Source organism: Rhincodon typus, chromosome 24, assembly GCF_021869965.1.
Source record: "Rhincodon typus isolate 14 chromosome 24, sRhiTyp1.1, whole genome shotgun sequence".
Lineage (NCBI taxonomy): Eukaryota > Metazoa > Chordata > Chondrichthyes > Orectolobiformes > Rhincodontidae > Rhincodon > Rhincodon typus.
This window is the reverse complement of record NC_063355.1, coordinates 3,217,946-3,232,021: the sequence shown is the minus strand read 5'-3', so window position 1 is coordinate 3,232,021 and position 14,076 is coordinate 3,217,946. Positions and strand designations below refer to the sequence as shown.

The 14,076-nt window shown below is 47.2% G+C and overlaps 1 protein-coding gene across 1 annotated transcript in view; it reads left to right on the top strand.

The window, feature by feature from the left end:
• Positions 1-356: 356 nt before the first annotated feature.
• LOC109925187 (glutathione S-transferase theta-3-like) overlaps positions 357-14,076 on the top strand; it is a 47,982-nt gene continuing 34,262 nt past the window's right edge. The window contains exons 1-4 of the mRNA XM_048611657.1: positions 357-574; positions 1,002-1,089; positions 2,254-2,404; positions 3,844-4,020. Coding sequence (XP_048467614.1) covers positions 463-574; positions 1,002-1,089; positions 2,254-2,404; positions 3,844-4,020 — 528 coding nt within the window. The 5' untranslated portion in view covers positions 357-462. The remainder of the gene's footprint in view (positions 575-1,001; positions 1,090-2,253; positions 2,405-3,843; positions 4,021-14,076) is intronic.

Sequence of the window (14,076 nt, the reverse complement as noted above, 5' to 3'; positions counted from 1 at the left end):
AGCAAACACACTCCCCCTAGTGACTGAGTGTAAGGCTGCACTTAATTAACATACATGGGTGGGGGCGGGGTCTGTCTGTGGATGGGCGTGGCTCACCTGGGGTGGGTGGGGCTCAGTTGTGGGAGGGCAGGGCTCACCTGGGGTGGGTGGGGCTCAGTTGTGGGTGGATGGGGCTCACCTGGGGTGGGTGGAGCTCAGTTGTAGGTAGGCGGGGCTCACCTGGGGTGGGTGGGAGCTCACTTGTGGGTAGGCGGGGCTCACTGGGGTTGGAGGGGGCTCAGTTGTGGGTAGGCGGGGCTCACTGGGGTGGGTGGAGCTCACTTCTAACAGAAGGTGTTCACCTGATGTGGGCGGACCTCAGCAGGTGGTGGGTGGGTTAGTCCCAGGTGGATGAGGTGAGTGGACTGTGAGTCAGTACCGTGTCAGGGCGGAAGCAGGCTGCGTTCCTCATTCCCAGTTGGCATGGCCCTGCAGCTTTACATTGACCTGGTGTCCCAGCCCTGCCGCTCAGTTTATCTGTTCATTCAAAAGAACAACATTCCCTTCGAGCTGAAAGAGGTCCAGCTGCTGGCAGGTAAGGTGCTGGGAGATCACACACTGAGGGAGAGCACGGGGAGGGAGAGGGAGAGCAGAGAGGGAGGAATCGGAGACGGATTGAAAAACAGAGTAAGTCAGAGACCTGAGACAGAGGAATGATCCAGAGAGAGAGAGAGAGAGACAGAGAGAGAGAATGTGAGAAATCAGAGAGAGAGAGAGAGATGATGATGCAGTGAGGTAGTGTGTGTGAGAGTGAGAAATCCCTGAGAAACTGGAGAGAGATGATCTAGAGATTAAAAACGAGAGTGTCAAGGCAGAGAGAGTGTGAGAGCAGGAGGAGAGTAACCAGAGGGAGAGAGTTGGGGAGGGTGAGGCTGGGAGGGTGGTGTGGGGGGTGGGGGTAGTGTTAGGGATTTCCGCAGGGTGCTGAGCTGTTTTGCTGAGTGGTGTGTCTCTCTGTGTAGGAGAGCAACATTCGGAAGAGTTTCGGAAAGTGAACCTCCTGGGGAAGGTGCCTGTGATAAAGGATGGGGACTTCACTCTGACCGAGAGGTAAAGGAGCTGGTGCTCGGTAAAGACCCTGGTGCCAGGCTGGCAGGAGGCAGGGATCGATCTGTGTTCTTGCTGCTGTCGGGAACACATTGCCTTCCCCTAGGTACAGTGAAAGGTGTTCACAATCACTTTGACATGTATCACCTTTCCTGGATCAAACTGACTCAACAGGAACAACACTTGCTGCATGTGACTCGCTTTTCTGTAGCACCTATCATTCCCCAAAGTGCTTCGCAGCCACATCTCACTTCCTGGTGTCATCACTGTTATAGAAAATACTCCATATCAAATACTCCTGTGTTCCCTACATCTACCTGTGTACGCAGACTCACTTTCAGAGAAAATAGCTCTAAAACTGCAGCGGAGATAGTAGGAACTGCAGATGCTGGAGAATCTGAGATAACAAGGTGTAGAGCTGGATGAACACAGCAGGCCAAGCAGCATCAGAGGAGCAGGAATGCTGACGTTTCGGGTGATGAAGGGTCTAGGCCCGAAACATCAGCTTTCCTGCTCCTACGATGCTGCTTCGCCTGCTGTGTTCATCCAGCTCTGCACCTTGTTGTCTCTAAAACTGCAGTGCTCCCTCAGCACTGACCCTCCGACAGTGCGGCGCTCCCTCAGAGCTGACCCTCCGACAGTGCGGCACTCCCTCAATACTGACCCTCAGACAGTGTGGCGCTCCCTCAGCACTGACCCTCCGACAGTGTGGCGCTCCCTCAGCACTGACCCTCCGACAGTGCAGCGCTCCCTCAGCACTGACCCTCCAACAGAAGTTGTTTGACGGTAATGAAGACAATTCTATTAAAAAGGTGATTCCACTGAAAGGACACATCCTACCATTCTCAAACCAATTTTGTTGGTTTGACGAAGAATCTCTCGGCATTCTAAGGGATATGGGTCAAAATATCAGATGGGAGCTTTCCAAAATTCCTGAGTATGGTGAAATACTTGTGAAACAATATTGTTCTTATTGCAACACAGGTTCCAGGAAAATAAAATCAAATTCTAAATGGGTGGGTCAGGATTCAAACTGTGTGTAGCTGCAGACAAATTAAAAACAGGGACTCAAAGATAGAAAATTGAATGTTGGTGATTTCAGGCAGAGGGACTTTGTATTGAGGACCTGAGGAGGATACTGGTGAAGGATGACTGTCTCTCTCCTAGTGTGGCGATTCTGAAATACCTGGCAGGTAGATACAAGACGCCCGACCACTGGTACCCTGCTGACCTCCAGAGCCGTGCTCGCGTGGATGAATATCTGGACTGGCAGCACACATCTCTGAGACCACTAGCTGGGAAAATCTTCATGATGAAGGTGAGAGATTCTCAACATTTTTTTTGTATTAACCGACTCAGCACTTGTGAAAGCCGAAATGTCCCCTGTTAGATGTGATTCTGCCATTGGGCAGGACTTGCAATCCAGGGTCCGCTAATAGCTAACAACAAATAAAGATAATCAGCCCAGCTTATAATGGAGCTGATTCACACATTATAGGACGTGCATCCTTTTATACACAGACTCCATATTCTGCAAACAAATAAGGTATTTGTTACGTTTATAAACATTTGGAATATTTCTAAGCCTTTATCTTTGAATTATCTGGAGGGTCTACTACCCTGTTGCTTTCTCCATGGAAACACCTCAAACAATCAGATATTCCTGGCAAATAAATTGCAATTTGGCATTCTTGTGTTGGTCCTGACAAGGGCAAGATGAAATCATTCAGAATCATCCCTTCAGCAAGATTCAAGTTCAGCCTGAGATGGAGAGACGGAGACAGAAAGACAGAGAGGGAGGGACAGAGAGAGAGAGAGAAACCGACAGATCTTGTGACCAGCTCTGGAGGCAGGGAGGGGCGTTTCTTTAAGGGGTTGTGTGTGACTGGGAGTTAGTGCTGGGACATTTTAATGCTCGTTAATGCTTGGTGAGTGTTGAGGAATGACTGAGTTTGGCTGCACCAGTTTTAATCAGCATTAATTAATGAAAGGTTCCTCACACGCCTTCAGCTGAACTATGGCATCAACCAGTTCTACAGCTTTGTCTGTCTCTCTTTCACTTTCTCCTGCTCTCTTTCTCTCAGCCCCCCATAGCAGTTTGAATATCACATCACTCTCAAAGCGTGTGTCAGTCACTCTGGAGAAAAGTTGCCTTGTTTCTTGTTGCTCAGGAGGAAGGACACATTCACACTCTCACACTCACACTCACGTACACACGCACACTCACGCACACAGACACACACACACGCACACGCACACATACACTCACTGACACACACACACACTCACTCACTCTTGCGCACACACTCTCTCTCTCACACACACACACTCTCACAACACACATTCTCACTCTTGTGTTTTCTCTCTCTCACATTCTCTCTCTCTCTGTGTGAGTGAGGCATCATCATGCTGCCTGTACTGGGACAAGACTGGGTGTTAGTGGAGGGGGTGAAAGCAGCAGGAGAACCTCATGTCTTCACCACCCCCTGTGACTGGCATCAGTGCCCTGGGTACAGCCAATGGAACCTGAATATGAGCCCCTTCAGAACAGTTCCCTCGTACAATAGGACCTGCCAGTTTCTCACTCTACAAAAACAGCCTGTGTGTCTGAACAGTCAGCCATTACCAGGCTAATCCCAGTTAGCACCATGAGGCCAACTATACCCTGGGCCCTTCCCAAACTTGGCCTGGTGTCCAGGGCTGGTCTTAGATTGTGGGCCATTATTCCTGATTTCTGTCTGGTTCTTGGGTCTGCAGGCTTTATTCCCAGTCGTGACTGGGGCACCATGTCCTGAAGAGAAGATGGTGGAGGCCCAGGATGAACTGGCCCAAGTCCTGAAGAAATTTCAAGAGAAGTTCCTTCAGGAGAAGCCATATATTGTTGGCGCGGAAATCTCCCTGGCTGACTTGGTTGCCGTTGCTGAGCTGATGCAGGTGAGTATCACTGGGTGACAGGTACTCTAGCATGAGGAGGAGGTCTTTCAGTCCTTCTGTTTGTGCTGGCCCTTCAACAGCAGCTGGATCCCTCTAGACTCCGCAGCGATCCAATTCCTGTGAAATGGTTACGATCTCGACCTCAGCAACCCCACTTTGTGGTGGTGTCCATGTGACATCAGCCCTCCGTGAGATCATTAGATACTGGAGCAGGAGTAGGCCATTCAGCCCATTGAGTCTGTTCTACCGTTCACTTGGAACATGGCTGATCTGATAATCCTACTATTGCCAACTTTCCTGCCTTTCCCCTTCACCCCTCAATTCCTTTACAGATTACAATCTGTGTCTCTCTCGTCCCTGAATATACTTCACGGCCCAGTCTCAATAGCACTGTACACTAAAGAATTCCACACATTCACTCCCCTCTGTGAGAAGAAATTTTTCCTCATCTCTGTCTTAAATGGGCGACCCCTTATTTTGAGATTATGCCCCCTCAGGTCCTAAACTCTCCCACAAAGGGAAGCAGCCTTTCCACATCGACCTGGTAAATTTCCCAAAGAATCTTGTTTGTTTCAATAAAGTCTGTTCTCATTCTTCTAAACTCCAATGAGTACAGGCCAAATTTACACAACCTCTCCTCATAAGACAGTCCCTCTGTACCCAGGATCAGCCAAGTGAACCTTCTCTGGACTGTCTCCAACGTCAGTCTATCTTTCCTTAGATAAGGGAACCAAAACTGTTCACAGTATTCCAGCTGTGGTCTGACTAGTGCCTTGTATAGTTTCAGCAAAGCCTCCCTATTTTTAACCAAATCCACTCGAAATAAAGGCTGCTATTCCATTTGTTATCCCTATTATCTGCTGCACTTGGATGCTGGCTTTTTGTGTTTCATAGATGTGAAATCCCAAATCTCTCTGTGCTACAGCTTTCTGCAGTCTTTCTCCATTGAATTAATATTCTGCCCCTCTGTCCTTCCTGCCAAAGTATATAACCTCACATTTCCCCACATTATGCTCCATTTGCCAAGTTTTTTTCTTTTCCCACAGTCTATAAACTTTAAGTTAAATTGTCGATATCCCTCCACAAGCTCTGTGTGTTTTCCTCACTACTTGCCATCTGCAAACTTGGCTACAATACGTTTTCATCATTTAATCTATACTGTAAATAATTGTGGCCCCAGCACTGATCACTGTGGCAATCCAATAGTTACAACTTGCTATCCTGAAAATGCCACCCCCTTATCCCAACTCTGTCTTCTATTAGTTAGTCAGTCTTCTATCCATGCTAACACACCATGCCCAAAACCTTGGGCTCTAATTTTGTAGAAACATAGAAGATAGGAGCAGGAGGAGGCCATTCAGCCCCTCGAGTCTGCCCTGCCATTCATTATGATCATGGCTGACCATCAGGCTCAATATCCGAATCCTGCTCCGCCTCTCCCATCAATACCCCATATCCCTTTAGACCCAAGAGCTAGATCTACCTCGTCCTTGAAAACACAATGTTTTGGTCTCAACTACTTTCTGCAGTAGTGAATTCCACAGGCTCACGACTCTCTGGGTAAAGAAGTTCCTCCTTATCTCAGTCCTAGAAGGTTTACCCCTTTGCCTTAAACTACGACCACAGATCTGGACCCCCCCACCCCCAACTTTTGGGAACTCCTCCCTATATCTAATCCATCTGATCCTGTTGGAACTTTACGTGGGCTGCCTTAGCTAATGCCTTCTGAAAATCAAATACATAACATCGACTGCTTCCCCTTTATCTATCCTGCTTGTTACCTCCTCAAAGAATTCTGGTGAATGTGTCAGGCAGGATTTCCCCTTCATGAAGCCATGCTGACTGTTTGATCATATTATGTATTTCTAAATGCTCTGCTATTGCATCCTTTACAATAGATTCTGGCATTTTCCCAAGAACACATTTTGGCAAACTGGCCTATAGTTACCTTTTTTTTGGCTCCTTCCCTTTTTAAATAAAGATGTTATATTGACCATTTTCCAATCTTCTGGGACTTCCAGCATCATAAGATACCTGGAACATTACTGCCAGCTCATCACTATCTCTGTAGCTACTTCCTTTAATATCCTGGGATGCATCTCATCAGCTCCAGGGGACTTGTAGGCCTTTAGCCTCCTTAGTTTTCCTGGTACCAATTCTCTAGTGATAGTTATTGTATTTATTCCTTCCTCCTCCTTTTGCTCCTTGATTATTCAGTAATTTTGCAACGCTCTTATTGTCTTCTAATGTGAAAACTGATTCAAAATCTTTAGTCAACTCCTCTGCCATTTCCTGGTTCCCCACTATTATTTCTCCAGCCTCGTTCTTTAAGGGACCTATGTTCACTTTCACTTCTCTTTTCTTTTTTGTCTATTTAAAGAAGCTTTTGCTATCCATCTTGATAGTACTTACCCTCAAAGTTTATGTTCTTGTTCTTTTTGTCTTAGTGTCTTTTGTTGGTTTTTTAAAACTTTCCCAATCCTCAGGCTTACCACTAATCTTTGTCTCATTGTAAGTTTTTTCTTTCAATCTGATGCCATCCATAACTTGCCTGGTTAGTCATGGTTGGCTCATCCCCTTCCTGGAACCCTTCTTCCTCACTGGGATATTTCTTTGTTATGAGCCAAAAACAATTTACTTAAACATCTGCCGCTGTTCCTCAACTATCTTTGCTGCTAAACTCCATCCCCAGTCTATTTCAGTCAGCTCTGTCCTTATTCCTCTGTAGTTACTTTTAATTAAGTATAGCACAGTGGTTTCCAACCCAGGTTCCTCTCTCTCAAACTGAATGCTAAATTCTACCATGTTATGATCACTGTTTCCTTTGGGATCTTCGACTGTGAGATAATTTATTAAATCTGCCTCATTACACATCACCAGATTCAAAACAGCCTGATCTCTGGTTGGATCCATAGCACATTGTCTAGGAAACGGTCCCAAATGCAGTTTTAAGGATTGTTCCTATTGTGTAGCTGCAGGTAGGGGTCCATAGACAAGACCCACCAATGTCGTCTTCCCTTTGTTATTTCTCATCTGAATGAACATACAGCTTCTAGCCTCACCCCCTTCAGTAATTAAAAAACTTTGTACATGTTTCTCTCTCATTTCATTATTTTAAAATCTACTCTTGAGTTTCTCCCCTCACATTCTCAGTTGCTATTTTTAAAAAAAATCATTTTTCAAAACAATTGGTGTTAACAAGTTTCATTGCTGAGGTTCTGTTGTGGCTTTCTGGGAGTTTTACAACAAGTAAGTCTCACCTCCTGACTCCCCAAAACCTGTCCACCAACTACATGGCACAAGTCAGGAGTGTGATGAAACATTCCCCTTTTGCCTGGATGGGTGCAGCTCCAACAACACTCAAAAAGTTCGACATGAGGAGTGGCAAATGGAGTTTAATTTAGATAAATGTGAGGTACTGCATTTTGGGAAGGCACATCAGGGCAGGACTTATACACTTGATGTAAGGCCCTGGGGAGTGTTGCTGAACAAAGAGACCTCGGAGTGCAGGTTCATAGTTCCTTGCAAGTAAAGTCACAGGCAGACAGGATATGGAGAAGGTGTTTGGTACGCTTGCCTCCATTGGTCAGTGCATTCAGTGTAGAAATTGGGAGGTAATGTTGCAGCAGTACAGGTCATTGATTAGGCCACTTTTAGAAAACTGCATTCAATTCTGGTCTCCCTGTTCTGGAAGGATGTTGTGAAACTTGAGAGGGTTCAGAAAAAATTACAAGGCTGTTGCCAGGGTTGGAGGATTTGAACTATAGGGAGAGGCTGGATAGGCTGGGGCTATTTTCCCTGGAGTGTCGGAGGATGAGGGGTGAGCTTACAGAGGTTTATAAAATCATGAGGAGCATCCATAGGGTGAATAGTCAAGGTCTCTTTTCCCAGGGTAGTGGAGTCCAAAACTAGAGGACATTGGTTTAAGGTGAGAGGGGAAAGATTTAAGAGGGACCTGAGGGGCAACACTTTCATGCAGAGGGTGGTGTGTGCATGGAATGAGCTGCCAGAGGAAGTGGTGGAGGCTGGTACAATTACAACATTTAAAAGGCATCTGGATGGGTATATGAATAGGAAGGGTTTAGAGGGATATGGGCCAAATGCTAACAAATGGGACTGGATTAATTCAGGACATCTGGTCAGCATGGACAGGTTGGACTGAAGGGTCTGCTTCCGTGCTGTACAACTCTCTGACCATCCAGGACAAAGCAGCCGCTTGATTGGCACCACATCCACAAGCATCCACTCCCTCCACCACCGACGCTCAGTAGCAGCAGTGTGTACTATCTACAAGATGCACTGCAGAAATTCACCAAAGATCCTCAGACATCACCTTCCAAACCCACGACCACATCCATCTAGAAGGATAAGAGCAGCAGAAACATGTAAACACCACTCCCTGCATGTTCCCCTCCAAGCCACTCACCATCCTGACTTGGAAATATATCGCCGCTCCCTCACCGTTTCTCCAGCACTTCCTGCCTTTATTTCATGATCGTATTAAAACTCCTGTCCTGTCCTTGAATGACCGAAAAATAATTCCTGGGTCAAGCAAGCAATTAGGAATTCTAAAGCAATGTACCAGATGCTGGAGATCTGTTATATAAAAAAAACCAGCAGCACCTGTGGAGAGAGAAATGGATTTAACATTTCAAATGTGAGATGGCTCTGAGGGAACACTGAGGGAAATGTCACCTACTGTTGCAAATGGGTTAATATTGGAAGAGTAAAGAAATCATATTCCAATGGGGAGAGTTTGTGAAGACTTGGGCTGGATTCCTTGGCATTTAGAGAAATGAAGGTAACTGAAAAGAAACAAAATTGTCATGGAGTAGACAGTGAGGAGATCTTTCCCATCTTGTTGGAATCTGGAATAGGGAGGTGGTAGGGTTGAATGTTCACATAGGGTGAGCCGAAAGTGAGTTGGGTTGTTTCACAACATCTAAAACATGTGGCCAACATGACAGACTCCACAGTTCTCCTTATCCACACAGCGTTTGGTTTCATGGTGTAGTTTCCGAGCCCTGGTGGAGTGCACGTGGAGATGGAGTGGCCCTCTGCTCTCACACAGAGCAGTCCAGTTTCCAACACTGTTTGTAGACCCCCTGCAGCTCCATCCTCAACCACCCCCTGCACCCTCAGTGGTTAGTTTAGCAACATATTTTTCTCCACTTCTTGAATGCATTAAGGGACTTTCTCCAATGGATAAAGTACTGTAATGTATGCCAACACTTGCACAATGATGGTCCGTGTAATTGTTAACCTATTTTTGCAGGGCAAAGCCCTATGGCAAATCACTTCTTTACGTTTATGTACATCTCAATATAGTATCTGATCATCCTCTTTGAAGGTCATAGAGTCATGGAGTCGTTCAGTATGGAAAGAGACCTTTCGGTCCAACCAGTCCGTGCCAAACATAATCCCAAACTAAACTAGTCCCACCTGCCTGCTCCGGGCCCATATCCCTCCAAATGTTTCCTATTCGTGCACTTATCTAACAGTCTTTTAAACATCGCAACTGTGCCTGCATCCACCACTTCCCTAGGAAGCTCATTCCACCCTCTGTGTAAAACAATCTGCCCTTCATGCCTTTTCTAAATCTCTCTCCTCTCACCTTAAAAATGTGCCCCCAGTCTTGAAAATCCCTCATCCTAGGGAAAAGACACCTACCATTAACCCTCATGATTTTATAATCGGGATCAGGGGTTATGGGGAGAAAGTGGGAGAATGGGGTTGAGGAACTTATCAGCCATGATTGAATGGCAGAGCAGACTCGATAGGCTGAATGGCCTAATTTCTGCTCCTATGTCTTATGATCTTATGGTCTTATAAACCCCTCAACCTCCTACGTTCCAGTGAAAAAAAGTCCCAGCCTATCAGGCCTCTCCTTATAAACTCAAACCTTCCATACCCAGCCACATCCTGGTAAATCTCTTCCAAACCCTCTCTAAGCTTAATAATATCCTTCCTATAACTGGGTGTGGTAACACTTTACATTCACCAGTCAGGAAGTTCCCGACTCCACAACAGGCTGCCCCCTGCCCCCCGGCAGCGGTCACAAACCGAATGAGGAAGCGCCTTTCTCCTGTTTAATCTTCCAAAACCTGCACATGGTAATGGTGAATGGGAGCAAACACAGTTTTCCTGTGGTGATCATCTCCAGGCCCACCATCCTGGAGGTTTGCATTTTACACCCAGGGCCTTGGTGGTTTGCGAAAAGGCCACATGAAAGTGGTATGGGGTTGGGAAGGCCCAGGAACTTCACATCACTTGTGAAAACCTGAGAGCTCACTACCACCACAGGACAACAAAGGACAGCCGATCAAAACTGGCCTAACCCAGTGGCAACCATGTCCCACTTCCTGCTTCTTGAAGAGACTAAAGAAACCCAGGCCCAAGTCTCAGGATAAGGGGGTGAAGACTGAGAGGATGATAAGCTTTTTCACTGACAGGGTTATAAATCTTTGGTTGGTTGCCCTGGCCAGTTGCAGATGCTCACTTGTTGAGGATATTGAAGAACATAGACGGATAAATGTTTAGATACTGAGGGAGTTGAGGAATATGGGGAATTGAAGACCAGTGTTAGCCGAGTTTGTGGGCCACAATACCACTAGGCAGAACATTGCTCAAACTGAGTTCTGAGGAAGGGTCACCGGACCCAAAACATTAACTCTGATTTCTCTCCACAGATGCTGCCAGACCTGCTGAGCTTTTCCAGTAATTTGTGTTTTTATTTCTAATTTACAGCATCTGCAGTTCTTTTGGTTTTTGTTCAAACTGTGTGTGTCTTTGAGTATCTCTATGTCTGTGTGTGAATATGTGAGTGTCTCTGCCCATGTGTCTATGTGAGTGAATGTTTGTGTGAGTGTCTCTGTTTGTGTGTCTGTGAATGTGTGTGTGTGTTTTTGTCTGTGTCTCTGTCTGTGTCGCCGTGTCTGTGTATCTTTTAGAGTTGAATCCAGCAGGAACCTGCCCTCCATCATAAATATTTATAAATAAGGGTCAAAAGTACATAAGTCCATTTGGGAAGAGCTGAAGTGTGGACCGCGTTGGGAATTTTATATGTTCCTTTCCCTGGGTCCTCTGTACTTTCCTGTCTTTTCGCCCACTCTGATCTCTCCCGCCTGGACCCAAGCTTAATCTTTTATTGTTTTGACAGGAACTCATTCAGCTTTTGAGATAATGGCTTTACGATACAGCGAAGAGGCCAGTTTAAAGGTTCATGTAAAGACTCAGGAACAGCAGGCCTGACCACGTGCTGCAGGGTCATGCTGCTTGTGTTTACCGGCAGTCTCTGTGTTAGGGACGGTCACTCTGAGGGTCTGACACGCTGCTCTGGGGCTCAGGGGCTATCTGCTGCAGCAGCTTGTGCTACATAGCCTGCAGTGACCCCCCCAAGGACAACACATTGTCCCCACCCCCACACCATCCCCCCCACCCCCCAGCTCCCACACCCAACCAGTCACACCCACTCCTGCCTCTACAGGCCTACACAATCAACACCAGCCCCCAATCCACACTGAGGCAGGCAGAGTGAGCACCGAGAGAGGGGGAGCCATCATGGACCGTGGAAACACAGAAAATAGGAGTGGGAGGAGGCCAGTCGGCCCTTTGAACCCTGTTGTCGGTAAAATATTACCAAGTACGATTCTACAGTGAGTCAGACACAGTTTATTAACAAAAGCTTTTGGGAGAAGCAGGGACCTCAAAGGGGCCTTACCAAACTTCTCAGCTATTACAGACGATTTCAAAGGTTATATACATTTGCTGTCACGCGCCCCCCCCCCCCCCCCACTCAGGTCACGTACACAGTTCTTTAATCTGTTCCCGGCGTCTTGCAAAGCGGGTGACAGTTAGCGCTTCTATTGTTGTCGGGACAGGATTTGTTGTTTCAGCGGATGTTTCATCTTGATTGTGTAAAGTTCGAGCTAAAGGTCATTTGTGTTGTTGATCTCTTTACTTCCTCCTTCAGTAAGTTAATGTCTTTAAAAGTTAATGTCTTACTCCTTCAAACCTGCTCTGCCATTCAATACAATCATGGCTGATTATCCAACTCAGCCCCTCGTTCCCACTTTCTCCCCCACACCCTTTGATCCCCTTTGGCTCTGGAACCCCTAAGTGCAGCCGTATCCTCTCCACCTGACCCTGCTGGTTTCATAGAACAGAAAGCAGTACAGCACAGATCAAGGAGACAGTAAGGACTGCAGACGCTGGAAGCCAGAGTCAATAAATGCGGAGCTGGAAAAGCACCGGCAGGTCAGGCAGCATCTGAGAAGCAGGGAAGTCAACGTTTCAGACCAAAACCCTTCGTCACGACTGGGGAGGGGGAGGGGAGCCCAGAAATAAATAGAGGGACAGGGGTGCGGCTGGAGGGAGGGGAGGTGAGATGGTGATGGGTGGAAGCAGGTAGGGGGTTATTGTAATTGGTCAGTGGGAAGGGTGGAGGAGATAGGTGAGTAGGAAGATGGACAGGTTAGGTCAGGTCAGGGAGGTGAGGGGGAGGGGGAGGGCTGGACATGGGATAAGGCTGGGGGTGGAGGGATTTTGAAGCTAGTGCAGTCAATATTGGGGCCCTTGGGCTGTAAGCTCCCAAGGTGAAATATCAGGTGTTGTTCCTCCAGTTTACACTTGGCCTCACTGTGACAGTGGAGGAGACCAAGGCTGGACATGTCACCAGGGGGGTGGGAGGGGGAATTAAAGTGGATGGTAACCAGAAGGCCCTTCAGTTCACTAAAGCTCATGCAGTGATGTCCTTTTTAAACTAAAAACCTTTTACCTCTACATGGTCCCTGTCCCTCTATTCCATGTCTATTCATGTATCTGTCAAGATGCCTCTTAAATGTTGCTATTGTATCCACCTCCACCGTCTCCTCTGGTAGTGCATTCCAGACACTTACCACCCTCTGTGTGGAAAAGCTCGCCCCTCGCATCTCCTCCAAACTTTCACCCCTTTACCTTAAACCTATATCCATGTGCAATTGACATTTTTACTCTGGGAAAAGACTCTGACTATCCATCCTATCCATGCCTCTCATAATGTTGTAAACATCTACCAGGTCACCCCTCAGCTTCCGACGTTCAAGTTTTCCCAATTTCTCCTCATAGCTCATACTCTCCAAACCAGGTAACACCCTGGTAAACCATTTCTGTACCCTCTCCAAAGCCTCCACATCCTTCTGGTAGTGTGGCTACCAGAACTGTACACAATCTTCCAAAGGTAGCCTAATTAATGTTCTATACAGCTGCAACATAACAACTTTTATACTCTGAGCCTGACGGATAAAGGCCTGCATGCCATGTCTCTTCTTGACCACCTTATCCACTTGTGTCGCCAATTTCTGGGGACTGTAGACCTGAACACCTCAATCCTCCTGTACTATGTGTTAATGCTTGTCGGGGCTCTCTGTCATTTACTATATACTTCCATCCTGCATTAGATCTCCCAAACTGCATCACCTCGCATTTGTCCGGTTTGGGATGCGTTAGTGGGAGCAGTGGTAAGGACACCAGGCCCTGTGACCCCACAGGGGATGAGTGTTGTGGGACAGTGTGGAGTCCTCCATTCTAACCCTGATCCTGCACCCCCTGGGCTGGTCAGAAACACACCAAACAGTGGGTGTATGATGCTGCTTGGCCTGCTGTGTTCATCCAGCTCTGCACCTTGTTGTCTCGGATTCTCCAGCGTCTGCAGTACCTACTGTCTCTGAAACAGTGGGTGTTGTTGTTTCATTGATGGAGCTGTAGGAGAACACAAAGCCTCACATGGAAGCAGGGAGCGTGCCCAGGTGAATATCAGACACGGTTACTCTGGTACACTGCTCCATGGTTAAATAGCCCACCCATACTCTCGGCTTTGGCTCATTCCAGGCCAAAGTTGGGGAAGGGCAGGAACCTCTCATCGGAAGCTCTGGGTAAAGCCACTGCCTGTTACAAATACAACCCGCTTGGGGTCTGCATGATCCACAAGGTGGAGGGGGCTTGGTGTGACCCGGGCAGTGGAGGGGGGTGGCTCGGTGTGACCAAGGACAGTGGGGGGGGTGAGGTGGCTCAGTGACT